General features: G+C 39.6%; 1 protein-coding gene across 3 annotated transcripts in view; it reads right to left on the reverse strand.

Moving 5' to 3' along the window:
• Positions 1 to 631: 631 nt before the first annotated feature.
• SFMBT1 (Scm like with four mbt domains 1) overlaps positions 632 to 27,692 on the reverse strand; it is a 79,996-nt gene continuing 52,935 nt past the window's right edge. For 2 of the 3 annotated variants that reach the window (XM_054838689.1, XM_054838690.1), the window contains exons 4-21: positions 26,627 to 26,867; positions 26,090 to 26,178; positions 24,910 to 25,156; positions 23,303 to 23,400; positions 22,141 to 22,242; positions 21,471 to 21,621; positions 19,588 to 19,670; positions 18,037 to 18,163; positions 17,220 to 17,333; positions 15,738 to 15,780; positions 14,494 to 14,558; positions 12,877 to 13,016; positions 10,877 to 10,986; positions 9,060 to 9,235; positions 8,154 to 8,332; positions 7,718 to 7,963; positions 7,087 to 7,215; positions 632 to 6,194 (exon numbers count right to left, since the gene is read on the reverse strand). In XM_054838689.1, coding sequence (XP_054694664.1) covers positions 6,054 to 6,194; positions 7,087 to 7,215; positions 7,718 to 7,963; positions 8,154 to 8,332; positions 9,060 to 9,235; positions 10,877 to 10,986; positions 12,877 to 13,016; positions 14,494 to 14,558; positions 15,738 to 15,780; positions 17,220 to 17,333; positions 18,037 to 18,163; positions 19,588 to 19,670; positions 21,471 to 21,621; positions 22,141 to 22,242; positions 23,303 to 23,400; positions 24,910 to 25,156; positions 26,090 to 26,178; positions 26,627 to 26,867 — 2,481 coding nt within the window. In that variant the 3' untranslated portion in view covers positions 632 to 6,053. The remainder of the gene's footprint in view (positions 6,195 to 7,086; positions 7,216 to 7,717; positions 7,964 to 8,153; positions 8,333 to 9,059; positions 9,236 to 10,876; positions 10,987 to 12,876; positions 13,017 to 14,493; positions 14,559 to 15,737; positions 15,781 to 17,219; positions 17,334 to 18,036; positions 18,164 to 19,587; positions 19,671 to 21,470; positions 21,622 to 22,140; positions 22,243 to 23,302; positions 23,401 to 24,909; positions 25,157 to 26,089; positions 26,179 to 26,626; positions 26,868 to 27,692) is intronic. The other variant, XM_054838691.1, reaches the window with a different exon arrangement.

Raw genomic sequence — 27,692 nt, forward strand, 5'->3', positions numbered from 1 at the left:
CTCCTATGTATTTTCTGCACCCAGTATAAAATCAGCTCAAGACAACTGAGGTGCAGCCAAGAAACAAGTGCCGAGGAGCACATGAGTACAGTCTGTTGGAATGCCAAGTAAGGAAACAACTTTGCAAGGCCGACCTGTTTCTGAAACATCCTATGCACCTTCATGTTATTCAGAGAAAGCAAAGCCAGCTCTTTTTAAAATTTTGACTTGATAGGATAATGCAAACTTTACAAAACCATCCAAAAGGAGCAGCAGCATCTGCAAGGTTTGCTTTGGATTGTACCAAGGAGCTCCTTATGTTCAAAGAAAGCAATAAAAGAAAATTACCCAGATTCATAGGTTCTGTCCTCAGCTCCTGTATGTTAGCTTCAGCATCCTGTGAAACACAAAATCTGTTACCTTAGAGAAACAGGATTCCTGCACTTGAGGGAACTGTATACAACCCAGTCAAGCTCTTAACATGAAGCCCACGCAAGTGGCATTCACGTGGTCTGCATTTACTTTTTATGCAAGTAATGGAACATGCTCTACAGTTTTCCCCACTCTGTTGTAAGATGGAAAATTGCTCATGGTAAGCAGCAGTATTTATCATTACATTAACACCAAAGCCATCAGTAACAGTTTAAGTATCTTTTTTAATTTTCTTACAACCACTTAAAACTGTCGTATACCACAAACTTATGTACACTATTTACAGACAAAACAAGCAAAATATCCATCCAAAATATTTTTTAAAAAATCCTCTGATTAAATTGTTACACCTGCTCAAACAATGGTGGGACTTAATAGGCATATTTTCTTGTGCATGTTTCTCTTCCATGTAGTACTTCAGTCTCACTGCATATATATATATTTAAAAGTTAAAGAAAGATAAAACAACAAGCAGAAGGGACACAACACAATATGCATTTAAATCTTTGTTTAAGAACAAGCAGCTAATTAAAAAAGGCAAAATACAGGAAAAGTGCATCAGTTCCAATGAGTTAGTATAAGAAAGAGGCCCACAGCTGGAGAGCAGGTACCCTTTAGGGTAGAGTCTCCTACAAGACCTCTGATTGTCTACAAAGATTATTTAAAATTTATTTTAAAAACAAATTAAAAAAAAAAGAAATTAAAGAGGAGAGGAGAAACATGACACCTCCAGAATTTTTCTTCCACGAGGTTTCTTGGAAACTGGTGCTCAACAACTTCCAGAGTGGGCGAGAATTCATTTGTGCCCGGACTTTGTTGTTCATTCACACAACTTGAGTGAGCCGTCCCCGTGTGTCAAGCAGAAGGCCTGTTCCTCTTGAACTGTGCAAGGCTAGAGGACTCCACAGGCTCTGTGCCCATGTTTGTGCTAAGTCTGTTAGACCTACTGCCTTTGTATTTTGTCAGCGCAAGACCCGCTCGCTTCCATGGCTTAAAGCTGAGCCAAACACTGCTGGCTTTGCACCTAACAGAGTAACTTTGTCATCTCATCAAAAAGTCCATCTATATATCTGGTGCACTTCAGAACAACAGATGTGACGTTGGGGAAGCTAGAAATGACCATGGAGCCAAAGTGTCACTAACCTTAACTCATTTTTGCTATATTTCATACAGAATATTATTATTCTTTTTAGAAAAACACATAAAAACAAATAATAAAAGAGGCTTGTTGTATCTGGTGTTCACAAGTCCCATTCTAATCCTTCACCCAAAAGGCTGCCTTTGAAAACAAGGCTACATGCATGTTTGGGGAAGGTTGGCAGCACTCTGAAATGTGGGTTCAGCACACAATCCCTTTAAAATGGAGCCTTCAGCCAACGTTTGAAGTCTCCAGACAGAGCCTATGTCTTTGTGCTTAGTTACTTTTCGGTAATTTGAGCTCACAGTAGGCAGTAACCAGTTGGCCACTATGTGACAAGACTGGTTAAGGAGTAGCTTTGTATAGGATCATCCTATTTTTGGCTTTCTGGTAAGGCTACTTCATCTAGTAACTTCTCCTCTAACAACAGATTTGGTCCAAAGGTATATCCAGTCTCCAATTTGAGCTTGATAGTTTTGAAGCCCATTCCATTACATTCAAAAAATCTCGCAAGCCACTTTGCCTTTTGCTAACAATGTACCAAGTCTTTGTACTTTATACAGAAGAATGGAGTGCTCAGTCCAATCAACTGTAAATACATTTACACTTCTGTGGACCTAGCAGCTAAATACTCCTTCCCTCCTTTAAAGCATCATTGGAATCAAAAATAAACACTAGCAAATCCTAAAACAACAACAAAATACTGCTGAAAGTTGTGACAAGAGAAAGTAATCTTAACAACCACTCCTGAACTCTGTATGTACTGTTTCCATTAATCCCAGGAGAGACTGCAAACACTCCTGGAGTTCTATACAACACACAATGAATCTGCCTTTATTTCATTCTTTAAAGAGCAAGTTGCAGAAATGTTTAGCATTAGCAAAAAGTAGTCTTCATTGACCAAGATCAGTGCCGTACCTCTCCTCACCTGGAAGGATTGCTTTCAGTTTAGGACGGACTGCAAGCTGCTCGTGCTTTGGCGGATAATTCTACCACGTTAACCTCCCATGACATTTTTGGAGGTCAAATACTTCTCTATTAGGGACTCTCTGTGTTGGTGCAGAAAGCACACTATAGTAACTCAACAAAATCTTTCTGCTTAACCAAGCTAAGCTTAGCACAGTACAAGTGCCACATGGAGGCACCACTAGGTTTCTAAAGCTACGATGTGCAAAACCAAGACTGTACAATGCATATGAAAAGAGGACAAGCAAGAATACGAACCCTCAACGGGTCAGCTAAGGGAAATCATCTCCTTTTACCATCCACATAAGCAGTACCCAAGGCCCAGTGGAGGGCCTTCTTGTACTGAAGACATTTGCAAGACACCACTTGCCCTCCTCCTGGACTCCAGCTTTGTCTTATTTCATATGGTGAATGGATGTGGTAGAGGACAGCACCAATCCCTGAAACCTAAATTACTGCAGTCCAAGCAGCTCCTGCTTGTGAAACATCGGTATCTCCCAAAGCCAAGATTCAGCCACCAGCTACCCAAAATCCAGTTTTGAAGAAACAGAGCAACTAAAGCAGCACGTGAGCTGATTTCAAGTCATACTGGAATAAGATGAACAAATATAAGTGCAGTTGTGTCATCTGCCATGCATCGAGAAAGAGGAACTTGAAACAGAGTCAAGTAGAAACACGATCCATCAAGATAAAGCCCCAATTATCCCTTTTAAATCCAGCAATAAAACAGAGTGCATTTTTTCCAGGAAACAGAGTGTACAGTACCCGTGTGCAGCATAAAAAACATTTCACAAATAATGAAAACATCCCTTTTGAAAATCTCAACAAAAATAGATCCCATTGGGACCAGACTGTCAGCGCCTCCCAAAACAAGGCAGAAAAATCCAGCCTATAAAGCATGCCAAAGGTGACCAGTAAGTATCCCACTAACTTCTGAAACTGCTGACTGCTTTATTTACTGAGAAAAAGTATGACATTTGTATTTAAAACCCTAGGTGCCATGTTAACAGGTTCACTAAATTACCCTTTAAGCTCCGTTCTCTCCTGACAGCTACTTAAAAAGACATCTATCTGTCCTTGGGGAAATGTGGAAGCAACATCTCTTGGCTATGCAGGTCAATTCTGCTGGGCATCAGTGCAATAGGATTCTGGAAACCCTGAAGAATGACAATGATCCAAAAGCATCATCTCCCAAGCCCACACATTCTCTGCTGGTCAAATTTCTCAAGACAAGATGCTGACAGCAAAGCAGCAATGTTTCTCTCAAAAATTTTTTCAGGCCTAATGGCTTATCACTGAGCTTGTCCTAAGGGAATGGAGTACATGCAGATGACCTAAGCATAGCATGAAGAGCCAAAACATCCATTTATTGGCAAGGTATCTGGTGTGAAGAAGAAGAAGGGGTGCTTTGATTTCAATTTAATTATGTTTTCAGACTCTGCTTACAACTTGGGAGAAAAAATTTGCCCTAGTTACACACTGCCCTCCCTCCCTCAAGAATACTCGGCTAGTACACAGTCTGTCTGACATCTACATTTTGATTCTGGAATGGGAAAAAAAAAAATAATCTGATTTTAGCACTTCTGAGAATAGTTCTGCCTTGACTAGGGAGTTATTCTAAGGGGCAAAAGCAATAAACCCCAGTTATTTACCCTTGCTTACTCTATAGCCCCCCTCAACACCTATGTGGCAGATTCAGACACAGACTGTGCAAACTCAGCTCTTAGTTTACAGGCGACCTCCTCGCTGAATCCTACAGCTCACAGCATCAGAATAACCGACCACATAAGGCCTAAGAGACGCCTGAATCAATCCATTTGGCTAGAGCAACCACTGTTTATCAGAAGCCAGCAAATGGGTCTTTCCTAAACATATTCCTGCAGCGAGCATCTTCCTATCTCAAATGTATTAGTATGCCAGGGGCTTTCTGCAAGAAAGTATTTGAATAGGACATAAAGGACCAGGGCTGCACACATGAAGCTCCTGCCTGTGCTCCTCCAAAGACTGTGAGAACAGGCAGAGTGAATGAATGCAAGTGATCTGAAACCTAATGCTTATTCGATGCAGATCTTGAGTCTGATGCAAGTTTCCCACATCTTTAACGGAAAGTAAGGTAAGCCCTGTTACTTAAAGTGTAAAGCACAGGCCTACAGCAAGTGGCTGATTGGGTTTTATTACCCTGGAAAATTAAAATCAGGGGTTCATCCTACTGTGGGTGTACTGACGGAATTAGATGTCCCTCTGGTCCTTTCCTTTTCTCTAAAGAATACACACAAACCCCATCCCAACTCCCCACATTTTCATCAAGTCTGATCCTGAGCAGTTGTAAATAGTTAAAAATACACAGTCATGCTCATAAGATAGTTTCCAGTATGCAAACACTGGTAGAGCTAAGTTGCAGTCCTCTATTGATCGCAGCTTTCTTAGTGTATTGTCTAAAAAGATGTTCAGGTAGCAAAGCAAAAGTCTGCTGACAGGCTCTGTGTACATGGCCCAATTGTTTGCTATAAGAAAAAGGAAATAACTTCATACAATTAAAAAGAAAAAAAAAAAGAAAGGAAATTTTATCTGACAACCAAAATATAGAAAATGCAGAGGCACTTTCTCTTTCCTTCCTTTTTTCCTACAGCCCATCTGTAAGAGAAGTGCAAAATAATTAAGATTTCTGACATCGGAGAAAAAGGTAACATCCAGGTTAAGCCTACACAGGTTTCAGCTAAAGCTTTGGAACAGAAGCTCTGTATGCTGATACTGGTTTGCACTCCTGACATGCCTCCAGAGGAGAGACTGCTGTGCAGCTACAGACAATTTATCCAGAAGAAGTAGTTCCCTCCCTTTTTAGTTCATCACTTCTACTGTTCAGGCTACAGAGGTAGTAAAACCGAACCATAACGAAACCCCAACAACAATGAAATAAAAAAACCAAAACAAACAACAAGGAAAAAAAAAGAACCCCAAAGGAACCACACTCTTGCTATACTGTACATTCAGAACCCTGTGGCCACATTGTTGTCCTAACAATGAACAAATTCATTAAAAAACTCAACATTAATACACGAATGTGCAAAGAGCACATTCCAAAGCCAGTGCTGTGGTAAAGCAAGTGTTCGTCCACAGGGAGGGAAGGGGATTTGTGAATCATCAGGAACAGAGAAAGGTTATTTCTGGCAGCCTACATGCTAACGTAAACAGGATCCGTTTCTCCTTTTAAAGTTCCGTGCCAACAGAACTATTGAAATGTCTTTTCCCACCAGAGGAGACTTTTCTGTAATCATTAAAAAATACATTAAAAAAAGGGAACCATAGAGCAAGAGACTATTGTGTTCCCGAGCTGGCAGCTGGTAGAGTAGCCCCTGTGTTTGCATTGGCATTTTGCTCCAGATGTTGTCTTCCTTTTGTCAAAGTGAAAAACTGAGGCTGACACATGCTCTTAGGTCACCAAGGCTTCAGTTTAACTTCATTTGGCTTTCCTTGCTAGACAGAAAGGAGCATGTTTTTGTAGTTGTGCTTCAAAGGTCCACTTCAACTTGGCTGCTCCTCAGTTAGCAAACTGCTGGTAAAAGGCAAGTTTGACTCTCTCAATGTGATGGCAAAGTTTAATGGCTGGCCCAAGCTTCAAGTCCATACACTCCTGAACGGTGGGCAGGGTCAGCAGCAACAGTGCCTGGCCATCAATTTCCTGTCAGGAGAGAAAAACTCCACAGTGACTTTGCATTTTTATTTTCCCTGCTCCTTCAGCTTTGACTTGCTGTAATTTCTGATTCATGACCGTTTATGAATTAGACGTTTCTTTCATGCTACTCCACGCAGCTTGAAAAATCTTTCTCACAACAAATTAACTCCTTCCTTAAAATGTCAGCTCAGATTCACTGGCTAAGGGACAGAATCTCCTGAGATGCTATTGTAACAAAAAAAAAAAAAAAATCAACCTAACAACAGAAACCAAGGAAATTTGATGCAGAAAGTTATTTTACCTAACCTCTGTATCTTTCCATAGAAACACAGGTTCTACAAGGAAAAGCATCTTCTGGAACATCTACCACAAACCATACCTATCGTTAGTTCCAGTACTACAGCTTTGACAGACGATTTTTTTTATGGCAAATTTTAACTAAGATGCAAGTACAATGTTAACTTGACTCGTGTTTGTACTCTAATTGTCATACTTTGACACAAAAACGTTCATTTGTTGTGCAGCTCTACAACACTGTGATACCTGCAGTTAGTCTGCAGAATTTAAAATATTTATCATTTGGAAAAGTCAACACAAGTGGCAAAAGTCTATTTCCTAGAAAACAGGCTCCCGCCTTCATGGTGCTTGGCTGTAGGCATTCTCAATAGTTTTGGGATTCAGATGACCCACAGACCAAAATGACCTCCACCAAACACTATGAAACCTGAAAAATTCTGGTCATTCCCTTAACTCTCCTCTCTCAAACTGCAGACGGTTGTGTGTGCATTTGTTTCCTCAAAACCCTATTATAAAATTTAAACTAGCTTCTTTTTGTGATTCATTAGAGGATAAGAAGCAAAGTGACAGATTCAACATTTTAACATACAGAAAATGATACCTGATCAAGGAAAATTCTCGCCAGTGGTGCACAGTCAGTGGATTTGAGGAATCGTACGACATCAGCCACGCTCCATTCCAGAGGGTTACTGTCCAGGTGCAGCTTTTCAGCAACTTCCATCTTTATGTCCTACACAAGCCACCCAGCGAAGAAAGAATTCCCAAAATATTACATATGCAATGGACCAACACAACCCTCTACTCCTCCACACTTAAACCTTCAGCTGCCAAACAAAGCTCTAAAGGGGAGCTCAAATTGTAGAGGTTTCTTGGTTAGCACAGATGTGCAGAACAGCATTGTGCTGAGGGCGGAGGCTGTAACATCGTTAGAGCCAGTGAGCATGGATCTAAAACCAGGATTTGGTCAACACAACATCACTGCTCTGGTTGAACCAAGAGGAGCGCTAACAGCTGGGAAACGTTCACCATTCTGTCTACAGCTTTCTGTTTAGTCTTCATTACAGTCCTGTAATACTACTGTAATAAAAGTCATGATTTTTAATTATTATGTAGTGTCTTCACAATGCCTTTTATGGGGTAGCAGAGTATTTTATGAGAACACACGTATGACAGTTAATACTCCCAAGATATTCGTGCTTGCCCAACAGTGAGCAATCTACGTTCAAAGTTACCTTTGGTGAAGGAGGTTTATTTTCATCATCAGAAAAGGAAAAGGTCCTGAGCTTCCTCTTCCGCTTGTCTCGGTCCTGAGCCAGGGAATGAGACAGTTCACTCTGTGTAGGAGAGGACGACAGTGATTTCTTCTCTGATACCTCTGATTCCTCAAGCAATTCATCTTGGTGCTCTGAGGTACTATCCTCAGTCAGAGATTCTTCATCTACCTCATCCTGGTCATCCTCCTCTTCTCCCCCACTGCCCTGAAGAGGTAAGGGGGGGGAAAAAAAAAATCAATAAAATAAAAACTGCGAAGTTTAGGAGAAAAACAACAATTGCCACCCATTTGTCTGCTGTAACCTGAGGTTACAAGGAACTAACAGTCTGTGGTTTCAAATGTAGCTGGTCAAAGACCACATTCTATATCTATTAAAGTTGTTGGCAATCTCGTACCTGGGGAGATCCAGCGGGAGTGTTATCCACTGAAGCAGAAGAACGTTTTTTCTTATGAACAAAAAAATGTTTTCGTCTCTTCCGTCTTTTATTTGGTTTCTTCATGGCTACTTCCAGGTTACTGTGGCCACCTGGAGGCCTACCTATCCGCTTGTTTTTCCGCTTTCCATAATAGTGTGCTACCAGGACAGAAGAAAGGAGCATTGTGTTGAAATGCACTTTCAGTGTCAGTAGTTATTATGTTTGTCCATCATCAGGACTGTAAAACCACTAGAAGGACACGTCCCAATAGAAATCCCAATTCTGCAAAACTTCAAAATTAGTATGTCTATATTTTCCTCTTCCGTTTGGTTTAAAGAAGAGTTACTAAGCAATTTTATTTGCCCTATAAAGACTTACTTCCTCTATCTCTGAGAAGCCAAAAATCACAGATTATATATGAAAATCATCAGCTACAGACTTGGTCCAATTTAATAGTGCTGTTTGTGATGTTTCGTAGTTTTTAGACATGGCCTTAATGTACCGTTTGTTCTCGCAATGTCAAATGGTTGAAGTTAGTTCAAAAAAACCCCTAAAAAAACCTGTAAGCTAAGAAAAGATTTTGAAGTTATTTTATTTTGTTCCACAACAAAATGGCAAAAGCAATTACAATGCCACTTGAGTCAGTTCTTGTCCCAAATACAACAAGAAGTCAATCCATGGTACTACAACTTAATATAAAATTATTTTTTTCTTCCCTACACACTGGCATATGGATATTTTGTAGGCTTGTGTATGTAGCGCTTGAGCTGCTCCTTGTGTAAGGAAAGCAATGTACTTTGGATTCCTTCTGGAGCCAAAGCCAGGAGAAACCCAAAACATAACACCCCAAGCCCCACCTCGGTTGGAGATCAGCTGCCTACTCACTGTATTTAGTCTTTGTCAGGACAGAGCAGTTCTCTGAACACTTATCCAGCACCATCTGAGGACCGAAGAGGTTTGGACAACATTCCAGCTTGATGCATGTTTTTCTACAGAAATCTGCCACCCGATCTGCCGTCCTCACAACTTCCACAGTTGCACGGTAGCTCTTCCCTTTGTACCTAACATTGAAAATGTGGTCATAATTCAGGAATCCTCTAATTACCAGGATTAAAGTACTTCACTGAAAGGTGTACAAGAATCTTGCTTTGAGAAAAGGGGAAAATCTGAGCAATGAGGAACTTTATGGACTGACCAGCCCAGGAAACAGGTAATCCTGTCTCTTATGACAGATCCTCCAGCAAAGAAAAAAAGCCAGCACCAGAGAGATGCCTGCAGTACCAAACACAGCAACGCTGCCCTGCCCACAACTATAAAATACTGTCGGAGAGGACTATCCCAGAGTTCAGATATTTTGTTTTCTTTGTTCACAGATGGTTTGTTCTTTGTTATTACGGGGCTGCAGAAGTGTCCACTGTGATGTGGACAGCTGGTCTCTAAAACCAAGACAGAGTGCGCCAATTCAGCTAATAAAAGGTAACAGCAGACAGCTTCTAGCGAGCCATTCTATGCACATACTATGGCAAACAAATGAACTACTGTCACATTTCCAATCAGCTTTCATCTGACTGCTGAACAATTCGTCAGGATAGTCACTTGCCATGACTCCACATATTGCTCTTGTTTGATTTAAATTAAGAAAAGATTTCTTTTTCTTCATCAGCCTTGCCATGACACTGACAGAGCCACACTGTGAAACATCTGCCCAAGTCATTCATCATTTCTGCTTTGTTCTCCCAGCGCAGCTAATGGCACGTGCTGATATCTATTAGGGATGTCTCAGGCCTGCAAATATCTAGTTAATGCATTGAAAAAAAGAGATATATTATATATTGTAGTCCAGATATCCCTGGTGTCACTAGTGACAAAAGAAAGCACGCAGCAACTTCAGTGAAACTGAAATAATTTTTTTCTCTGTTCTTTAGCTACATCTGCCATTTACATTAACCTTTCATAATGATCTTCCTATTGTCCAAATCCAGAGCAATCCTTCAATATGTGGAAAGGTGTCTTTTTACACATGAAACTGATCCAACAAAAGAGTTCAGACCTATGTAGGAATGTGTGCTATGGCACATTGGGAAAATCTAATCTAGTATGCAAACACAGTGACCTAATTACAAGATCATCACTAGACTATAAAGGAGTATCTGGATTTATCAAATATATGCAAATATGATCACTGCTTTTTTCCTAGCCACAAAATAATCTTGCAAAAAAGCAAGGAAGACTTCCATGCCAGGCCATTTCAGAGCATCACTTTAACTTAATTTCAGAGGAATCTTCCTCCACTGAGACATTTGCATGGAAATGCCATGGAAGTCTGAGAAGCTTCCTAAGCAGTATGTGCTTCTGCTTTAAAATACTGACAACTATCTTCAGGTGAATTAAACTATCCTAAACCTCACCTGCAGGTCTGCCAGTGGATATGCTATATTGTAGCAGGACCACACCATTCTTACTTCACCAACTGCTTACCTGCCAGTAGCAGAGCACACCTAGCATATTAAGGAGCATTAAAATCAGATGCACTTCATCAGACATTCATAAAGAAGTTTATAAAGGTTTGGAAGTTTAATCTGTCAGCATCTTGATGTGCTATAAGCAATTTTCCCTTCCCTGAAATGTGAGAAGTTAAAGCATAGACTGCAGACAACATTGCTATTGGGATCAACCAAGTGGGGAACAGGACAAGAATTTACTTGGCTTTTAGGGTCTCTCCATGCCCATGCCACGCAGCCTCTTCATCCAGCTGCAGTTCTCGCAGGACACGGCTAGGTTTGTAAGCTGCATTGATCAATAAAGTGAGAACCTACAGTGAGGGAGGAAAGAGGAGAAAATAAGTTTAAGTTATTTGTACAATAAATCTGTTTTAAAGTGCCAGAATAGAATATGAAATTACTTCTATTCATCCAAATTATCTAGCATCAAAGCACTCATTCAGAGCAAGATTACAGATGCCTCCTGATACTGCCAAAATGAAAACTGAGAGCAGTTGACACTTTGGACCTTGCCAAACCTTCAGAATTTGCCTGCAGTGTCACGAGTGTATCTAGCAATTTCCAAGTCATTGCCCTTGAATTACACGTCACTAAATTAAACCCTGGGGCTGAATACTACAAAACTTGCATAACCTTGGGTAAAGCTGAGTGATTATCTTAGAGATTGTTTGACAGGCAAAGATGTGCCAAAAAATGCTGCAGGATTTTGCTGCCTGCCAACCTACTACTTGCTACAAAATCATACTGCAGAATCTTAAGCTCCCCTGTTTTGCTTTCATGAACCATGATAAGGCCTGTACTATAATAAAACGAGAATTTCTCTGGTGCTGTAAAGTAACTAAAAGTTGTGAATAGCCTGAAGTTAGTTAGGGATAGCACAAAATGTGCAATCAAATTGTATTTCTTATTTTCAGTATGTGGTTATTTGAAATCATCCCCAAATTGGGTGCATCAGACTCTTGACATAACAAACTTGCAGCTTCAGTCCTACTAATGCAGCAGTCTAGATGTCTGTATTGCAAAAGAAGAGTAGTAAATATAATGCAAGTACTAAACTCACTCTAGGATTCACACATTGAGCAAGAGTCATAACTGAAATGAATACAGCTAAACATACTGGTTGAACTTTTAGCAATACTCAACATCTGTACATCAGCCAGATTTGTGCATACTTTATGCTGTCAGGCAGTGAAGCAGATTAAACCTTCAAGGTTAAATGAAGCTGCCACAGAATTTCACACTTGCACTTTTGGAGTGCTTACATCAGAGTACTGAAACTTGCAGAAAGGATCGGGTACTTTTCTGTATGCAAAAATGGAGCTTTTTCAATTATCAGCTTGACTCTTGTCCACCAGACTCTTGTTTTACAGCATGTTTGCCAGAAAGTCTTTAAAGGTCTCTCCCAGCTATGATACACGGTAGGGAAGGTAAAAATCCCAGAGATGCTGAGCCAATTTCTGCATTTAAAGTCATCATTTCATAAGAGCTCAAGTGTGCGCATATAGTTAAGGCTTGGGAAACTTTTGGCCTCTCGGGTCAGATAATAACCATCCCATGACTTTTCTGGAGATTTCAGAAAAACAATTATTGCATTAAAATATCTGTAAATTTGCTGTGAAACACCTTCTGGAGAAGAGGCTCTCTGGCATTCAAGAATGGCCTCTTCCTCCCTCTTCTCCTCTCTCAGTTACGTTAGAAAGCAAAACCACAAATTCATCTGATCTTTGCAAATTGTATGCAACTTATAAAACACAAAGAATTGTTTTAATTTTCCAATTACCAAAAATAGTTTGTAATTTCTCCTAAGAAAATCTGTATTTCCTCTTTTCTAACATCAACACTGCAAACTGTAAAGGAATTTTGGGGTTATCTGAAACTAATTCTGTCAATTAAAATTGAAGCATTTCTAACAGTTATAAAAAGACTCTAACTCCTTTGACTGTGGTAATTACAGGTTACTCTGTTTTAACCAAAAATAAAGTTTAGCAGTAGGAGGCTGACTGTAACTCTGACAGATGAGAGGCTTTTGCTCTTTCCAGCCATTCATAAAACAGTCCATGATTTATACTTGATGTTATACAAGAAAATCTCTTTACTCATCATCAGCTTAAATTTATTAATTACCCATCTATAAATACAGAGACACTCTAGCATTTATGATACTCTGCTATATGCAGGTCCACTACGTACAACCCCCTTACCTCTTTCAGAACAAGAACACAGTTCCCAGGTCCCACAGACTGAGGAAGCTCTGCAATCCTGCCTTTGTTAAGGTAAGGCCCCGAGAAGCACCGGTGGTTGAAGTAGATCTTTGGGCAGCAGTACTTTCCGTTAGTTACCACTGAGAAATGAGAAAATAAAGATTTAAATCACACGCTACAACCTCCCCAGCAAAGAATGACTTCTTGCAAGGCAGAATATTTTGCCTGCTGTAAAAAAGGAGGGAAAAAAGGAGGGGAAAGTCTTGAATTACATGAATTCCAGGTAGTTTCAGTGTCACGTTTGCAGTGACAGCACTAGTTAATCTATGTTGCCAAAGTATTTATCATACTTCACACATGTGCTTGCAAATTGTCAAACTATAAGAAATGAAGTTGGCCATTTATCAGAAAAGAAACGTTTCTTCCAGGCTAGTCTGATGCTTTATGGTATTACACCACAGAGAACAGGCATGAAGATGACAATCCCAAATGTTTATAGCAGAAGCACTTCCTACACAGCAATTCTGAACCATTTTTCCGGTCAAGTAATTACCTCTCCCCTAAACTTCTGCCACCAGAGAAGCTGGCAAAGTTATTCTTCACTGTTTATCCTAAACTGCAATATCACATCACTCTTTTCCCTCAACCAGCAAACAAAAGATACAGGAACTGATGAAGCAGCCTTTGATGAAGTGACATCAAGTTTGCTAAACCTATTAAATGGTTGAATGCTGCTCAAAATTAAAGTCATGTATAATACGTATTGTAAGATACTTATGTATAAATACAAAATTGTTTTACCCTAGCAGTGTTACAGTTTTTCTTGACTGAGCAGCACTATCACTTAAAGATCTTAAATTCAGCAGTTGATAAATGGCAGATAAATAAATGAAGTCAAATTTACATTATGACTCTATTAAAAGTCCATTAAAATGCTAAGCAGGCACAAATCATTTCTATAAAGCTTGCATTTGGTGCAGCTTCAGATGTGCATTTCACTGTACAGAAAACAGCAGAAGAGGCATTTTGTTGCCAAACAGATAGATCTGTATGACTGTTTCACCAGCAGATGTACTTATTCATCACATTCATTCTTGCAACAGTTTAGAAAATTATTAGATTTCACCATCTGGCACGCAAAGCAGTTTACTGTTTGAATTGCCTTTGTTTATCGTGATGATGAAGTTATCATAAAAAACAGACAAACCTGCTTTCCAAAGCTAGAATCTAACAACTCAAGAGCGCAGATGCAGTGCGCCTGTTATGTTTCTCCCAACATTATTAAACACAACAGGTGACAATAAAAAAAAAAATCATCTGCATAGGTCACAGCGCACATTTGGTTCTACATATTCTCTGCTTCCGGGGGGAATGTTCTGGTGTAAAAATCTAATTTCCTGGTTTAATGTACAGATCAATTGCAAGACACAAGTAATTCTATGTTTTTGTTTGTTTCACTCTTTTTTTGAAGTTCAACAAATCATCAAGGGACAAAAATCTTCAAACTCCTTCCTCCTCTCCCCTCTCCTAACAGAAGACTGTTAAGCAGCTGAACCACAAGGCAGCTGAACTGTTACAGGACTTTGTGTTTGTTAGCCTGCCCTCTCTGATCAATACCTGAGTCTGATGAGTTCAGTTCCTGGTTCTTTAGTCCATCATGAACTGTCCTTGAAGACAAAATTCTGAAATTAAAAGAAGAAAAGGTTGGGAAAAGGGACAGCTGGTAAGGATGGTCACCTCTCAGTTACTAACAGACTATAAAATTCAATTTGGAAAGGACTACGGTACTGCTACAGCTAGCAGCAATCCTTCGTTGCTTGAAGTATATGGGCTATCATGCTGATAAACACATCACACAAAGCTACTGACAATAGTTTACATTTTCTGTCTCCTTTTAACTTCATTTCACACTTCATGCCACAAGGCAGTGTACAGTCTTACCTTACGCATTTTGAAAAAGATGGATTTTAAACTAAAATGACTCGAGTATTCTGATAAGAACCCAATTACAAAACATGGAAGAACAGTCTGCTCAGTATTTTAGAAGCAATGAAAACATTGGCAGGACTACTGACAGATCTGGTGTTTGTAAAGCTGTAAGAGTCAATAAAACCAACTGTCAGGCATTCTACTGAGCATTTTTGAGCAGGCTGACATGAAGGAGTTTCATATGCATGACAAAGAGTTTATAGATGAACTGTAGATATTAGTAGAACTCTCCTTTTTGGCTAGTCTGGGCCAAATTTAATGTGGGAAGGAACTACGAGGAGTTCATCTACTAAATGACAGCACTCACACTCAAGCCAAATTTTCTGATCAGCTGTGCAAAATCAGAGCCACATGTTAAGGCAGCCACATTTTCTAAGCATGTTTACATCACAGAATCTGTATTATTTGAGAAAGGAATACAATCAAAAGGGAATCCAGTAATTTTCCCTATTAATCACCATTTAAAAAAAGGCTCAAGCACAAACTTACAAACACAGTCTTAAGATCAGGCTAGTTTTTCTGAAATGCACTCTAGTACTCACAGATAATGCAATCTTAAAAATGAAAGATCAACAATTTCAACCCCAGAACTTCAATGATTTGACCTATTCAATAATTCAGCTGAGCGGCATTGTTAAAAAACAAATTCCGTGCTTTCCATCTCCTACTACAGCAGTGCAAGAGGTCTTTTTCAACATCAACAGGAACTAGCAGCATTAAGACAAATGGATTGTGGGATCTCTCAGCCGTCAGTATAGCACTTCTGTAAAGCTAAATCTCCCCTAAGACAACATCATTTACCAATTAGAAAAAGGAAAAAAAACCAAAACCAAACCCCAACAAAAAATAAAAGCAAAAAACCTGTTACTTACTGTTTCTCTGGCTGAACTACTGCAATTTTTTTCTGCTTATTTACTGAAAGGAAGAAGAAGAGAATATAAACAGCAAAGTACGGGAGGCAAACAAATGAAACTTCTAGTACAATATATATACTAGACTCATTTCCTCTATGTTATCTGTCAAAAAGAATCTATGTTCAAAGTCACTGCAGTGTTAGATAGCTGGCCCATCTGCACTAGAGACATGCTGACCCATGTAACCCAAAAGGTTTACTTCAGCTTTCACCAAAAACTCATTAAATCAGGCATGCATATCCCCAGTCTTCTAGGAATTCTCACCTTTTGTGCATCTTTCTTTGCACCATAGCCCCTAAACTACCGGTAATACCAACCAAAAAGGGATGATATGCTTTCCTTTTCGGCACCCAAAGGTGCTAAAACCTTACCAACGGTTAGGTTCATAGGTCTAACTCACCACTTTCCTGGCACAGGGAACTTGAACACCATTTAACATTGAAGTGGAATGAAATTAGCTGGTTAGAAACATATATGATTTAAGCCAATTGCTATGGAGGAAAACACTGTTGCAACTAAGAAAGTCAACTAGATGTTGGGTCCACTTACTAATTCTAGCTTTCACAATCAGATAATAATATTAAACAAGGTAATGCAATATGTGCCTCTTCAGCAATTTCAGGCTTTATCCCTAGCAAACTTCTGGATTTTTTTTTTTTTTAAAACATTTTTTCTCTAATTAGGTTCCCCCTCACTTCCTCCTCTGTCCTTGGTAGTGCAGCCATGTCTCGGATTAGTTTCTCTTGCTTTGACTTGCAGTAAATGACAGCTCATTCCAATCTTACAATTTTATTATCTTACTTAATAAACATTCAGGAAGTTCTTCAGTTTCTCCAACTCCCATTACACTTTAATAAACAGAGCTCACGAACCAGTTGAGAGAAGACACTATCTTATGCTACTTACTAGTGTAGTTAAAACAGGTAGGATTTACTTCTTCACATTTCGTCATTAAGGGATCATAACCATCTGGCCCATTTAGAAAGCTAGTCCCCTTTATTTCAACTCCAAAATGTGTACACACTCAACAGCATTTTGTCATGGCATTAATTTTACTTGCACAAGTGTAAGTCTAAAATGAGTATCAGGGTCAGACACATGGCAAGAACAGCTCGGACAAAAATATATGCATAGCACAGGCATGTGTGCACACACAGAGATATGATTTCTTTATTGTGACTAATGGATTGTTCCCACGCACTTGTACAGTGTGCAAGGGTCTCAAGCTAACACTGCCTGTTTTGGAGTTGTTGTATGGATTCCAACTGGACCTAACAGCCAGAAGAACAGAAGAACATGCCCAAGGCATGGATTCTCTGTACATGGCAAGCATTTCCAAATTTAGTGATGCCTGCAATAATTCTGCAGTAGCCTGCTCTTGAAGGTCTTACCACCTCTATCAACCCAGCTAACCACTGCAAAAAGAAACAGAACTGATACCTATTGCTTTGCGAGGAGGTCTGAGCTGATATCCATTCGTCTCACACCAACCCACTGGAAATATATTCATTGATTCCACGCTCACTATACAGTCAGGGACGGGCTTCTTGGAGCCTGTTCAGTTTAGAGAAGCAAAAATTGAAACAACTCATAAAAAGAGAAAACCTCATTTGGTTAACGCTTGCTATATGTTTGCCAGTGAAGCTACTTTTACTTATGGCATATCTGGAACACAATATCAATTGTTTATTCATCCTCTTTTATTGACCAGATTCTTTCCTGACCTCATTTGCTTCCTCCTAAAGGCTGGAGATGGGAATTTGCCACCCACGGTTTAGCAGAGACGCACAGTGCACAGTAAGTGCATGCTGATGTACTTCCAATCAAGAAATGGGATTATACTGGAGAACGGCTGACAGAGGACATCTTCTTCTTAATGAAGAACCTCTCTAAAAGTTTTTTTCCTAGGTCTGGTCAAACTTCGCTCAGAATGCGAGTCAGTCATTTGTAAAAACATTACAAGGCCCTTGCTTTGTAAAAGACACTGATCAGCACTTTGCACAGCACACGAGCCTAGCACTGACACACTGCAGTGCACTAATGCCATTTCTGCCTGGCTTAAGTAAGCACTGCCATCCACAGCTAACTGGAAACAGACAATGCAAATGGGGTTTTGCTGTGTTTTCATTGAGGAAACGATGATTTGCTGCCCATATTCAGCAGGCACTGAGTTTGCTCCAGATACTCCTCAGGTTTGATGATGGTACTACAGAAGAATCAATGCAAGTGCTACTCTCCTCTCCCACATCAGGCTTACCCTCCAGCTGAAGCCAGAGGTAGGACTCTTTCAACTTGGTGACTGTAGCAATGCAAACTTCTTCAGGATCAACTGGGTTCACAGCCTCGAGTTTCATATTCTCTTTAAATCCATGGTCAGAAGTTAACTAGGAAAAAGACAGAACACTTCATCTGTAGATCCAGTGTACAATACAAATAGCCACCAACAGGAGCAACACATAAAAGCCTCAGTGTTTGAGTAACGTAGAAAGGTACTCATGCAGTCAGAAAAGACTTCAGATAATTAGCACATTGAATACAAGTAAGATATATTACGAACTACAAAGAATTTAAGTTTAAAAAGGCTCTATAAACAGACCTAGAAAAGAACATGTTTGCACTCAAAAATAAGGATGCTGAGGCTCACTGAAAGGATTGGGTGCATTCTAAGCAATCAGAAATTCTCTGCTGCTTGCTAAGTGCTAAGTCCAACTAATAGTCTGACCAGTCTATGCTATTATGTTAGCTTGGAAATCCATTTTACATATGCAAATAACACTCCTGCCTCATCCAAGTGAGTTCTGGCAGACAGCAAAGGAAGCTTTCTTTTCATTTTGCATTTTTTTTATAAGCAGGATTTTGCTTTATTCACCAATTTAGTCCCCATTTATCGAAAAACTCCCAAAATGTAAGAACGGGTATTTATCCAGTTCTGAAGCACCTGAATTAAAGATAAGAAGGATCAGCCAGACAGAGGACTCTTCCTCCCAGAGCCACTCTGCAACATAATTACAGGATCAATACATTACAAATTCTGGAACTAGCCTACTGTGATCAACTCTTCTCAGAAAAGGGATAATAAATTCAACGACCTGTTCTAAGATGCCACAGCTTACAAGACAGAACAAGGGCAATAAGAATTCATAGCCAGCAACACCCTCTTCAAAAAATGGTAATTATTCATTTTAATTTCTTCCCCTAAGCACTGCAATAGCCCAAGTATTGTAAATGGAATTGGAAGGCAGGTGTTAATAGTATCCTTTTCTGCTTGACAAGGTATTCTGCTTTGGGAGGCAGCAATACTGTCAACTGAACCAACAAAAGCCCAAAATCTAGCAAGTACTTCAGGCACTGACTAATGTAAAATGATTATTTGGTACTAATTTAAGATGACTTGGTATTGATTAATACAATGGAATGAATTTTTCAAGTTGAAAGGAAGGAAGATTGAAAGGGTACACTAAGTAAATCAAAACAAGGTCTATTAAAAGGCCCTGTTGCCACAATTACAGGAGTGCCAAGGACTAATACTGTTTTATGACTATTCCGTGGACTCTTACACATCTCAATTTTACAAAACACTTATTTCTTTCCCATCTGCTTTATCACAACTAAAGCATTTGGTCCACCACTTATCTAGGAAGTTGGCATTCACCTACTACTGCTCACATACATTTGCACTTTCTTAACTCTTCCATTTCCTCAGTTATCATAGGTACTTTAAGCAAAAACCACGCAAAAGATTCTTCTCCCTGGAATCAAGAGTGTCATTCATACAACAAAGAGAGATTTTTCTGCAAGAGAACCTTACCAAAGGGAAGCAGCTCTGGGGAGCTGCCTCAGCACCACATTGTTTGAGGTAGTCTGCCCAATCGAAGTCCTGCCCAGGATAACCTAGGTGAAGGAAAAGCAAAAGGGTTAGTTTAACAGCATGAGAACAAATGAGTCGTTTGAAGCTGACATGAAGCATTGGGTCACTCAAGTTTGCCAGCTGACTAGGGCTTCACTGAGCCATCTGAGGTCAGCCCATAGCATGGTTCTCACATATTTGAGATATCCTCTTTTCAGTGCAGAGGGGCTTTTGGGCACTGCCCCACCTTGATTCCCATTTCTGACTTGAAATGGCGTCAAACTAAAAGTGACTTCACAGAGAGCAACCTGAAGCGTGAATCAAGTACATCTGTTAAGCAGACAAGGGCAGCAATTGAAACTTGGGGAAGTGTTTGCACCCTTTTCACAGGGTACAGAAGAAATTCTGGCAAAGTTTCTGCAAGATTACTGCATTAATGTCATGTCAGCTCTGAAACATTTTTTAATTTTTTTTTTTAAAATAGAGCACCCAAAATGTGCTCAATACCAACATATTACTCTCTCAAACAAATGTTAAACACCAATTCATTAAAGAGGGCAGTCAGTCATCCTAAGAGGCTCATCAAGTTTGCTAACAGCTGTAAATCTGCATACATGTCTTAACATGGAATCCATCAGGAGACAGAGCATCTCTCCAAGAAAAAGACAAATTAAATTCTACGTAAAGGAAATGCTTTGCTTCCCTGTGGTCTAATAAAAAGCAAGTAACTGAAAGGAACTGGATGCAGAAGTGTGCTGCCATGATAGTTTGAGGCTGTCAGTATATTAGCAAGGAAACAACTGCAGCAATTATTTCAGTGGTATCTTGGAAGTACTCCCCTAGAAGGGATGCCTGTGACAAGGGTTTAATAAATCAAACAAAATTTTAAAACTAGTCTAAGAACATAGTATTACCATGACAATCTAAAACATTAACTTCAACTGCTCCTCAGAGAGACCTATTTATTTTTCTCAGTTTTATCAGTGCCAGTCAGACTCTTGAGACAATTCAGAATGCCCACCATTTCCAGGGGGACTACGAGAAGAGAAGCTTAAAATCTTTCTCAGCTCCAGTCACATGCCTAGAAAGTGAGATTTCATCTTTCACATGCAGAATTCTAGGTAATGTTGGGTCAAGCAAAGCCACTTTTCGTACCTTACCCAAGGAGAGGCAAGAGACAAACATCCTATACTCTTTGCTCCTCAGATGTCATGAGCAGCTAAACCAAAACATTCCAGATTCTGTGGTGGTGAATAAGAGTATCAAGTCCCTGGTTTTACAATACCACTGACATTTCCATTTTGAGAAAATGCATAAATATTTCAGTAGCTAAGGATCACTCCCTAATTCCCTTATGTCCCAAAGCAATGTTTCAGCAATCTGCTACCTTGCCTGATAGGTCCTTGGAAAAAAAAAAAAAACCTCCATTAACTTCTAAGTGATAAGGTATTCTAAAAATATTATAAGACAGTGGATAACAATGTTCCATTTTGACCAGAAGCAAAAATCCAATGCAAAGACTATAGGCTTCTGCTATCCTGTTAATTAATTTTGAAATCAACACTGCCTTCAGCCCTGGCATGCATACTCCATTCGTTCAAGTGTTCAGGTTTTTATGCACGACCAGCATCCCCAGCCGCTGCCATCTTCTCAAATCCAGGCACGTACCCAGGAAACTTCAGTTTCACTAACTCAAAAGCTCCTGTTTCTCAGAATTCGATCATTCTTGTTCTTTGCTTGTGCTACTACATGCATTTCTTTCGCAAAAGCGTTGTAGCGCTCTGGGGATTGGCAATCTACTTCCCTCAAAGAGGAGCGAGCATGACAAGCTTGCACAAACATACCTGGTGGGGGACTGAGATGCAAGCCGTTCTTCAGACTCCATTGCACAGGGAAAATACCGGCACTGTTGACATGACAAATGTAAGACTGGCTGGTTGTACGCTCTGGTCTCAAGTCATCAATTTCTATCATGAAATATTTGTCATTGTATACCTGTAGTTAGCCAAAAGAGAACCATGTGGTCTTGTAAGTAGCAGATTCTGATCTACTGCTCCCTCTTCCCCTTTTTGGTAACTTTATTAAACAGCAACACTGCAGGATGGCAACACTTTACTTGAACCAGGCTACTTAAACATCAGAGCTTGTACACAGAAATGACATTAACTTTTGCAAAAACAAAACCCCAAAATCTATCTTCAAGTGGATACTCAGATTATGAGGGATTATATCTGACTTTAAAAATCTAAGTTTGACAATTTCAGCCATTTGACCTTTTTGAGCTTGTATCTTTATGGAACCTTTCCCCTACTTTCAAAGCCAATGTCTTCACCATCAGTAGGTTTTTTTTCCTGGCAACCTGTCCCCTAAGGGAGACACACAAAATACTTACTTTGAAAACTAGTTCAAGATTTTAAGATAATAATATCATAAGAATTTCCTGAGCATTTAAGAAGAGAAGTAACAATTGAATTGAATTGAATCTTAGCAGGACAAGTTAAAGAACCCTGGTACCTTGAGAACTGTAGCAGGAGAGATTACAAAAGGAGCCATTGGGTCCACAGCCTCTAACTTCATGCCTTCAGAGAATGAATGCACTCCAATCACAGGTTTATCCTGAAAAATGAATCAGAGTGGTTACCTGCCTTTCTCCATCAAAAAGATGTACCTTATGTAATTCAACTGAAGAGGGTAACTTGAGTTTTTATTAGTTCGTTCTAAGAAATAAATATGTTGGAGTACCAGCAGTCTCTCTGTAATGAAGAGAAAAGCCCAACTATGCCCTCTGAGACTGACAGTTTTCTATGAGTTTTAGTAAATGGAGTCCCAAATATTTCCTCTGCTGATATTCTCCACACAGCAGCAAGATTGCAGAATACAGGATGGTATGGTAAGTCAATAGAAATTTTTTTCCCCCTAACCTTTAGCACTCATCATGAGCTAATCTCAAAGACAACTATAAAAGTCTCCATTTTCAGCCTAGCAAAAACGTGCAAAATAGGGTTCTTGCTCCAGAATGATGTATATCCCGCTCTGTATATGACCCAATACACTCAAGAGCAACAGCATCTCCTATTCTATTCTGCTTAGAGGTCCAAATGAAGCCGAGAAAAATGAACTAAGAACTTGGAGGACTAAATTTACATTCCTACTTCTCAAAACGTGTCAAGATTTTTTTTTTTTTAAATTTTAATTAATGTATATTTAAATTCAGACTCATTAGCAACATTCACTAACACTCAGGATATAACAGGACACCTTATACAGCATGTGTGACTTTATCAGGTTACAAATTAGATGTTATATATTAAACTTTTCAATGTACTCACACAATTAGAGACCGTAGTAACCCTGCACTCCTCTAGAAGGGCAGTAATCCACAAGACCAGCTGGTGAAAAACTGGAGATGCCATTATAAAGGATCAGAACCAGGGATTTTTCCCAGTATGACAACTAATGACTCACACACTTGTGATGGGTGTGTTGTCTAACTTAACAAGAATTGTATCATAGTATGATTTTTTAAAATAGAGAAAGGAAAATAAAATAAAAAACCAAACCAAAACAGCCTCAGAAGTTTCAGTAACAGTGACTGACTTCCCTGAATCATTTCTTAGGAATATAGCATTTTCATGATACTATCCACAGCATTAAACTACACATATTGTGTCTTTACCTTAAAGAGATCTGTAGGAACTGATGACTCCTCTTCCTCCTCTTTCACCTTCTTCAGGATCTCTTGCCAATCTGCTTCACTCTTCAAGGACCTAATGGCTTGAGTAAAAAGAAAGGAAAACAGTAGTCATCATCTTTCTTCTCTTCCCTCAGAAAAAACAGTTTGATTTGTGCTCCTCCATGTGCTAAATTCACATCTGTTCAGAATCTGTGCAAATACTTTCCTTCTTAAAAACTCACTGTTTTTTTAGACATTTGGATTTGTCACAAAAAGGGACTGAAGTCAAGCAGCACTATCACCCATGTGCTGTCCAGTCTAGTTGTTCTGAGAAAATGGAGGTCATATGACCTCCAAGGAAAACTTCTGGAAAAACCGTATGACCAGAAAACAAATCCTAGCTAGATAACTTTAGTCTGTTCTATGCCTAAGCAAGCAGAAAGCTCAATAAATGTTCCACAATTCTGTCCCAGTTGCATAAATTACTCTTTTAGCGTCTAAAATTGCAGACCACACATCCCTCTGATAGAAGAGGGACTACTTGTACCAGTGCCATCATGTATAAAGGATCCCTGAAGTCTAAGCCTGTGAGTATATCAAAGGCTCTTACATAGACATAAAATGGAAACGAGTCCAGTAGTTTACTAATATTTTTAAAAGATATTATTCACTTAAATAGCGCTGCAGAATCTACCCATCTAGTTTCTGTCAGTGATTTGGCATCTCCCTGTTCACAGTCCTGATTTCAGCAGAGATTGCTCAAGCACTAGCAGAGGCAGTATGCTCAGTCATTTCAACGGAAATTGTTTTGTTTTCCTCAGCATGATTCTTCTTGCCGTAAGGGGAAAACATTAAAAAAAATACAAGAAAAACAACTGTTCTAAACAATCTGAACTTCCCCGACTAATAGCACAGAGTGTGCCAGAACCTTAGATGCACACTTGCTTTTGCAGAAAGGCTTTAGGGTAAATGCTCAATATTTTCCAGTTTTATCCAAAGGTTTCCCCTCCTCAAGAAACGTGTTACATCACTCCTCAGCTCATAAGCAACCCATTTGTGTTTCAGCCATTTTATGCCCCACTTCTTTGATGACCGACCCTGACATGCACCTGCCTGGACAACATGGTAATCTGTCCCACCCTCTGCCTCCACTTTCATGCACTCATTCCCTGGGCACCCATTTTTATGGACATTTTCATATCCACATAATACCTTTTTAGACAAGGCCTTAATTAGCCCAGGGGACTTGGAGTCCCAGCTGCAAAAGCTCCTGTTGAGCAGTACTTCAAAAAAAGATGACTTTCCACGCCCCCAGGATACAAGCCTACCAAAAATAACCATGAAGGCAATCTCTTCCTCAGTTCCTCTCTTTCCACAGAGAGGTGGAAAGTTTTTACAGCCAAAACCATTTAGCAATTTTTGAACGAGTAGGTGAAAAGTCTTGTAGGACTATTTACTGGTGTTTCCACATACATTTCATCAGGCAGAATATTTGCCAGATCACACACTGACCGTATACATCTGGAAGGCAGATTTAGAGCAGCAAATCAGCAGCAGTATTCTCTAGCCTCTGATCACCATATAAAAGATATATGTTTTGAAGTACCTACCTAAAGGTGGTTGCAGGCTATATCCATGTTGAGCTGCCCACCCCACTTGATGAAGGAAAGGGTCCAAGTAGAATATCCATTGGTCAAATTTGTCAGAATCCTCCAGCCCTTCGTATCGCAATTTAAGTCTCCCGCCAACATTTTCTACCACGTTGACTATCCAGGCTTCCAAGGAATCCCGGATGTTTTGCAGTTCCAGTCGGGAGCCTGGTGCAATGAGGTCCAATGGATTTTTCCCTCTGTGAAGCTATAAAAAGAAAACAAATTATTCTGTACAACAGACCAGAACAAATTCCATGCTTCCACTTCTTTATACACATTCTTTTTGCATAAATAAAGTATGAATACAGAAGAAATACAGGTCCCTTACACACGAAAACAGAAATGACAAAGTTTAGAATCACTGGTGCTTGTATCAGAGCTTCTGCACTGTCTGTAGATAGTCCCACGTTTCACTTAAGTTCTCATCATCATTTTTAGAAGCATTATCACTTACATATTCAAGGTTTGAAGGAAACATGAATAATATCTTTCTAAAACTGAGTCATTTAGCATACAAAGATAACTAAACAGAAAAGATACAAAGACAAAAATGTTAGTTGTAAAGAAGACATCAATGGAATTTTTTTTAAAAAAATTATGTTCTGTACTTCACAATCAGACACTGATATGAAGTGCAAATATTATTTTAAATGCAGAGGAGGGGATAAAAATTTGGTTCTTCACTAGCAAAGACGCAAGATTTAAGTGAAACAATAACCTGCCCATTACTCAAAAAAAACCCCCAAAACAAAAAAAAACACACCACAAAAGGAGTCAATTGAGAAAGGGGACAACATGAAAGCTAGATAAATAAAGGATTATTTCCTTAGAGCTGTATGAAGGAGGAGCAGAATAGGAGGAAGACTGAAACCTAAGGGAGTTTGAAAAAGGTCCGTCTTTTGATAGGATTAATGAACAGCCCAAACCTGCAGTGACGGATATGTTTCAGGACAACACTATCAAAATTAAATACTGTAAACAGGAAACACTAGAGTGTGGAACTTTAAGGTCAGCAGCATAATACAATGCTCCCTAAACTTACAAAAGCAATTGAACTGACAATCTGAATAGTGGTTCCCTTAATGACAAAGGGGAAAATCAAGATACAACCCAAGATGCAGCACATTGCAGCACTTACCCCCTCCAGCAGGTTAGCAGGAGCACTGCATGCTCCTTTCAGCACCCGCTGAAGGAATTCCTCCTGGTCAGGTATCTTGTCCTTGATACCTAAGTGAAAAGTGAAGACGACAGACTGTGATTCTTCCTGCCAGTTAAAGATTATTCAGACAAGACATTACCACACTCTCCCACTGCTTAATTCACAAGAATCTACCACACGCTCACCAGTAACACCTTAAAAGAAGAAACAAAATGACAACAAAATCTTTAAAGGAAATGACAAAGCAGTAGAATTTGGTGGGTGATGATTAAGATAACCACAAGCCCCTCTAAAAATAGGTTCAATTCTGAAATTAAGCTAACTCCTCTCCAGTGAAAGAGCAACCTCCTACTGTAAGTCACAGGATTTCAGGAAAACATGGCAGACAACCTCACCTTGTCATCACAGCAACACTACCTGCGCATTACAGCAATTATGAAGACTACCCACCATGCTTACAAAGGACAAAAGCATACTTATGTATGTACTCCCCGCTTCTGCGTATGGAGCCAATACCTTCAGGCACTTTGAGAATCTTCTTGTTCTGCTCACACCAGCCAATGGGGTGTAAATCAGCTGTCATGATATCACACCAAAAGTCAGCCTTGCGGTCCTCCCCATAACCATCGTAGCGCAACAGGAGCAGCTGCCCACAGGTAGTAATGATGGTGGCCACCCAGTAGGTGTTTTGGTCAGACTTGACAGCAACTTCAAGCTTCATACCGGGGGCAAAACCGTTCTGCAAACTTGTATCCACCTGAGGAGGAAGATGATCATCACATTTGAGGACCTCCCAGAAACTTCATGGAATAAAAGGGTGAACCATTTAGACATGTTCGTTAGCAAAAAACCTCAAGCCAAATACCATCAAGTGTCTACAGAGAAACAACTTCAGCACATTATGTGACCCAAACTGGAATATACACAGAATCATCACTAATGAAATCTTCTTTGCATTTCAGAGTATCTTTTCAACCTTAAATCAATACCTTGCAATTCATCTTCCTGCCCTGGGACCATCACCAAAAGGCTTTCCAACTCGCAGCTGGGCTGTCAAGCTAGGCAAAACTAAAGGTCAAACTCAGCAGCATAACTTTGACTTTTTGTGTTAAACTATGTCTTTCAACCTCTTTGGACAAAGAGCCTGTTTAAAGTACATACACGTACTTTAGATAATGATATCACTGTCTCTTCTGCTGTGGTCATTTAAGAAGGCATGAACCTGCACAAATTGCAGAATAAGGAATTTTAATGCCTCTATCCAAGAACCTAAATAATTCTGTGTGTAGCATTGTTACATATATTACATAGAACATAAACAGTAGGTGTTCTTCAGTGAACACAGGCTTTGACAACAATCCAGCACCCAGTACTGTGTGTGCTCTGTGCGTATGTGAGTGTGTTGTGTGCAGGTGAGGAATCTGACTACACAGCACTCAGATACTGAAGCGTGAACATAAAAAGAGAAAGCAAAACATTAAGTTTCTCGTATCCCTAACTTCTCCTGGCTCAAACTCCTCAAAGTGCAGAAGGACCGTGTTCTGCTGTCTCTACAGTACGTTCCCAAGTTACACTTAATTCC

This window comes from Grus americana, chromosome 11 (assembly GCF_028858705.1).
Source record: "Grus americana isolate bGruAme1 chromosome 11, bGruAme1.mat, whole genome shotgun sequence".
In the NCBI taxonomy this organism is placed as follows: domain Eukaryota; kingdom Metazoa; phylum Chordata; class Aves; order Gruiformes; family Gruidae; genus Grus; species Grus americana.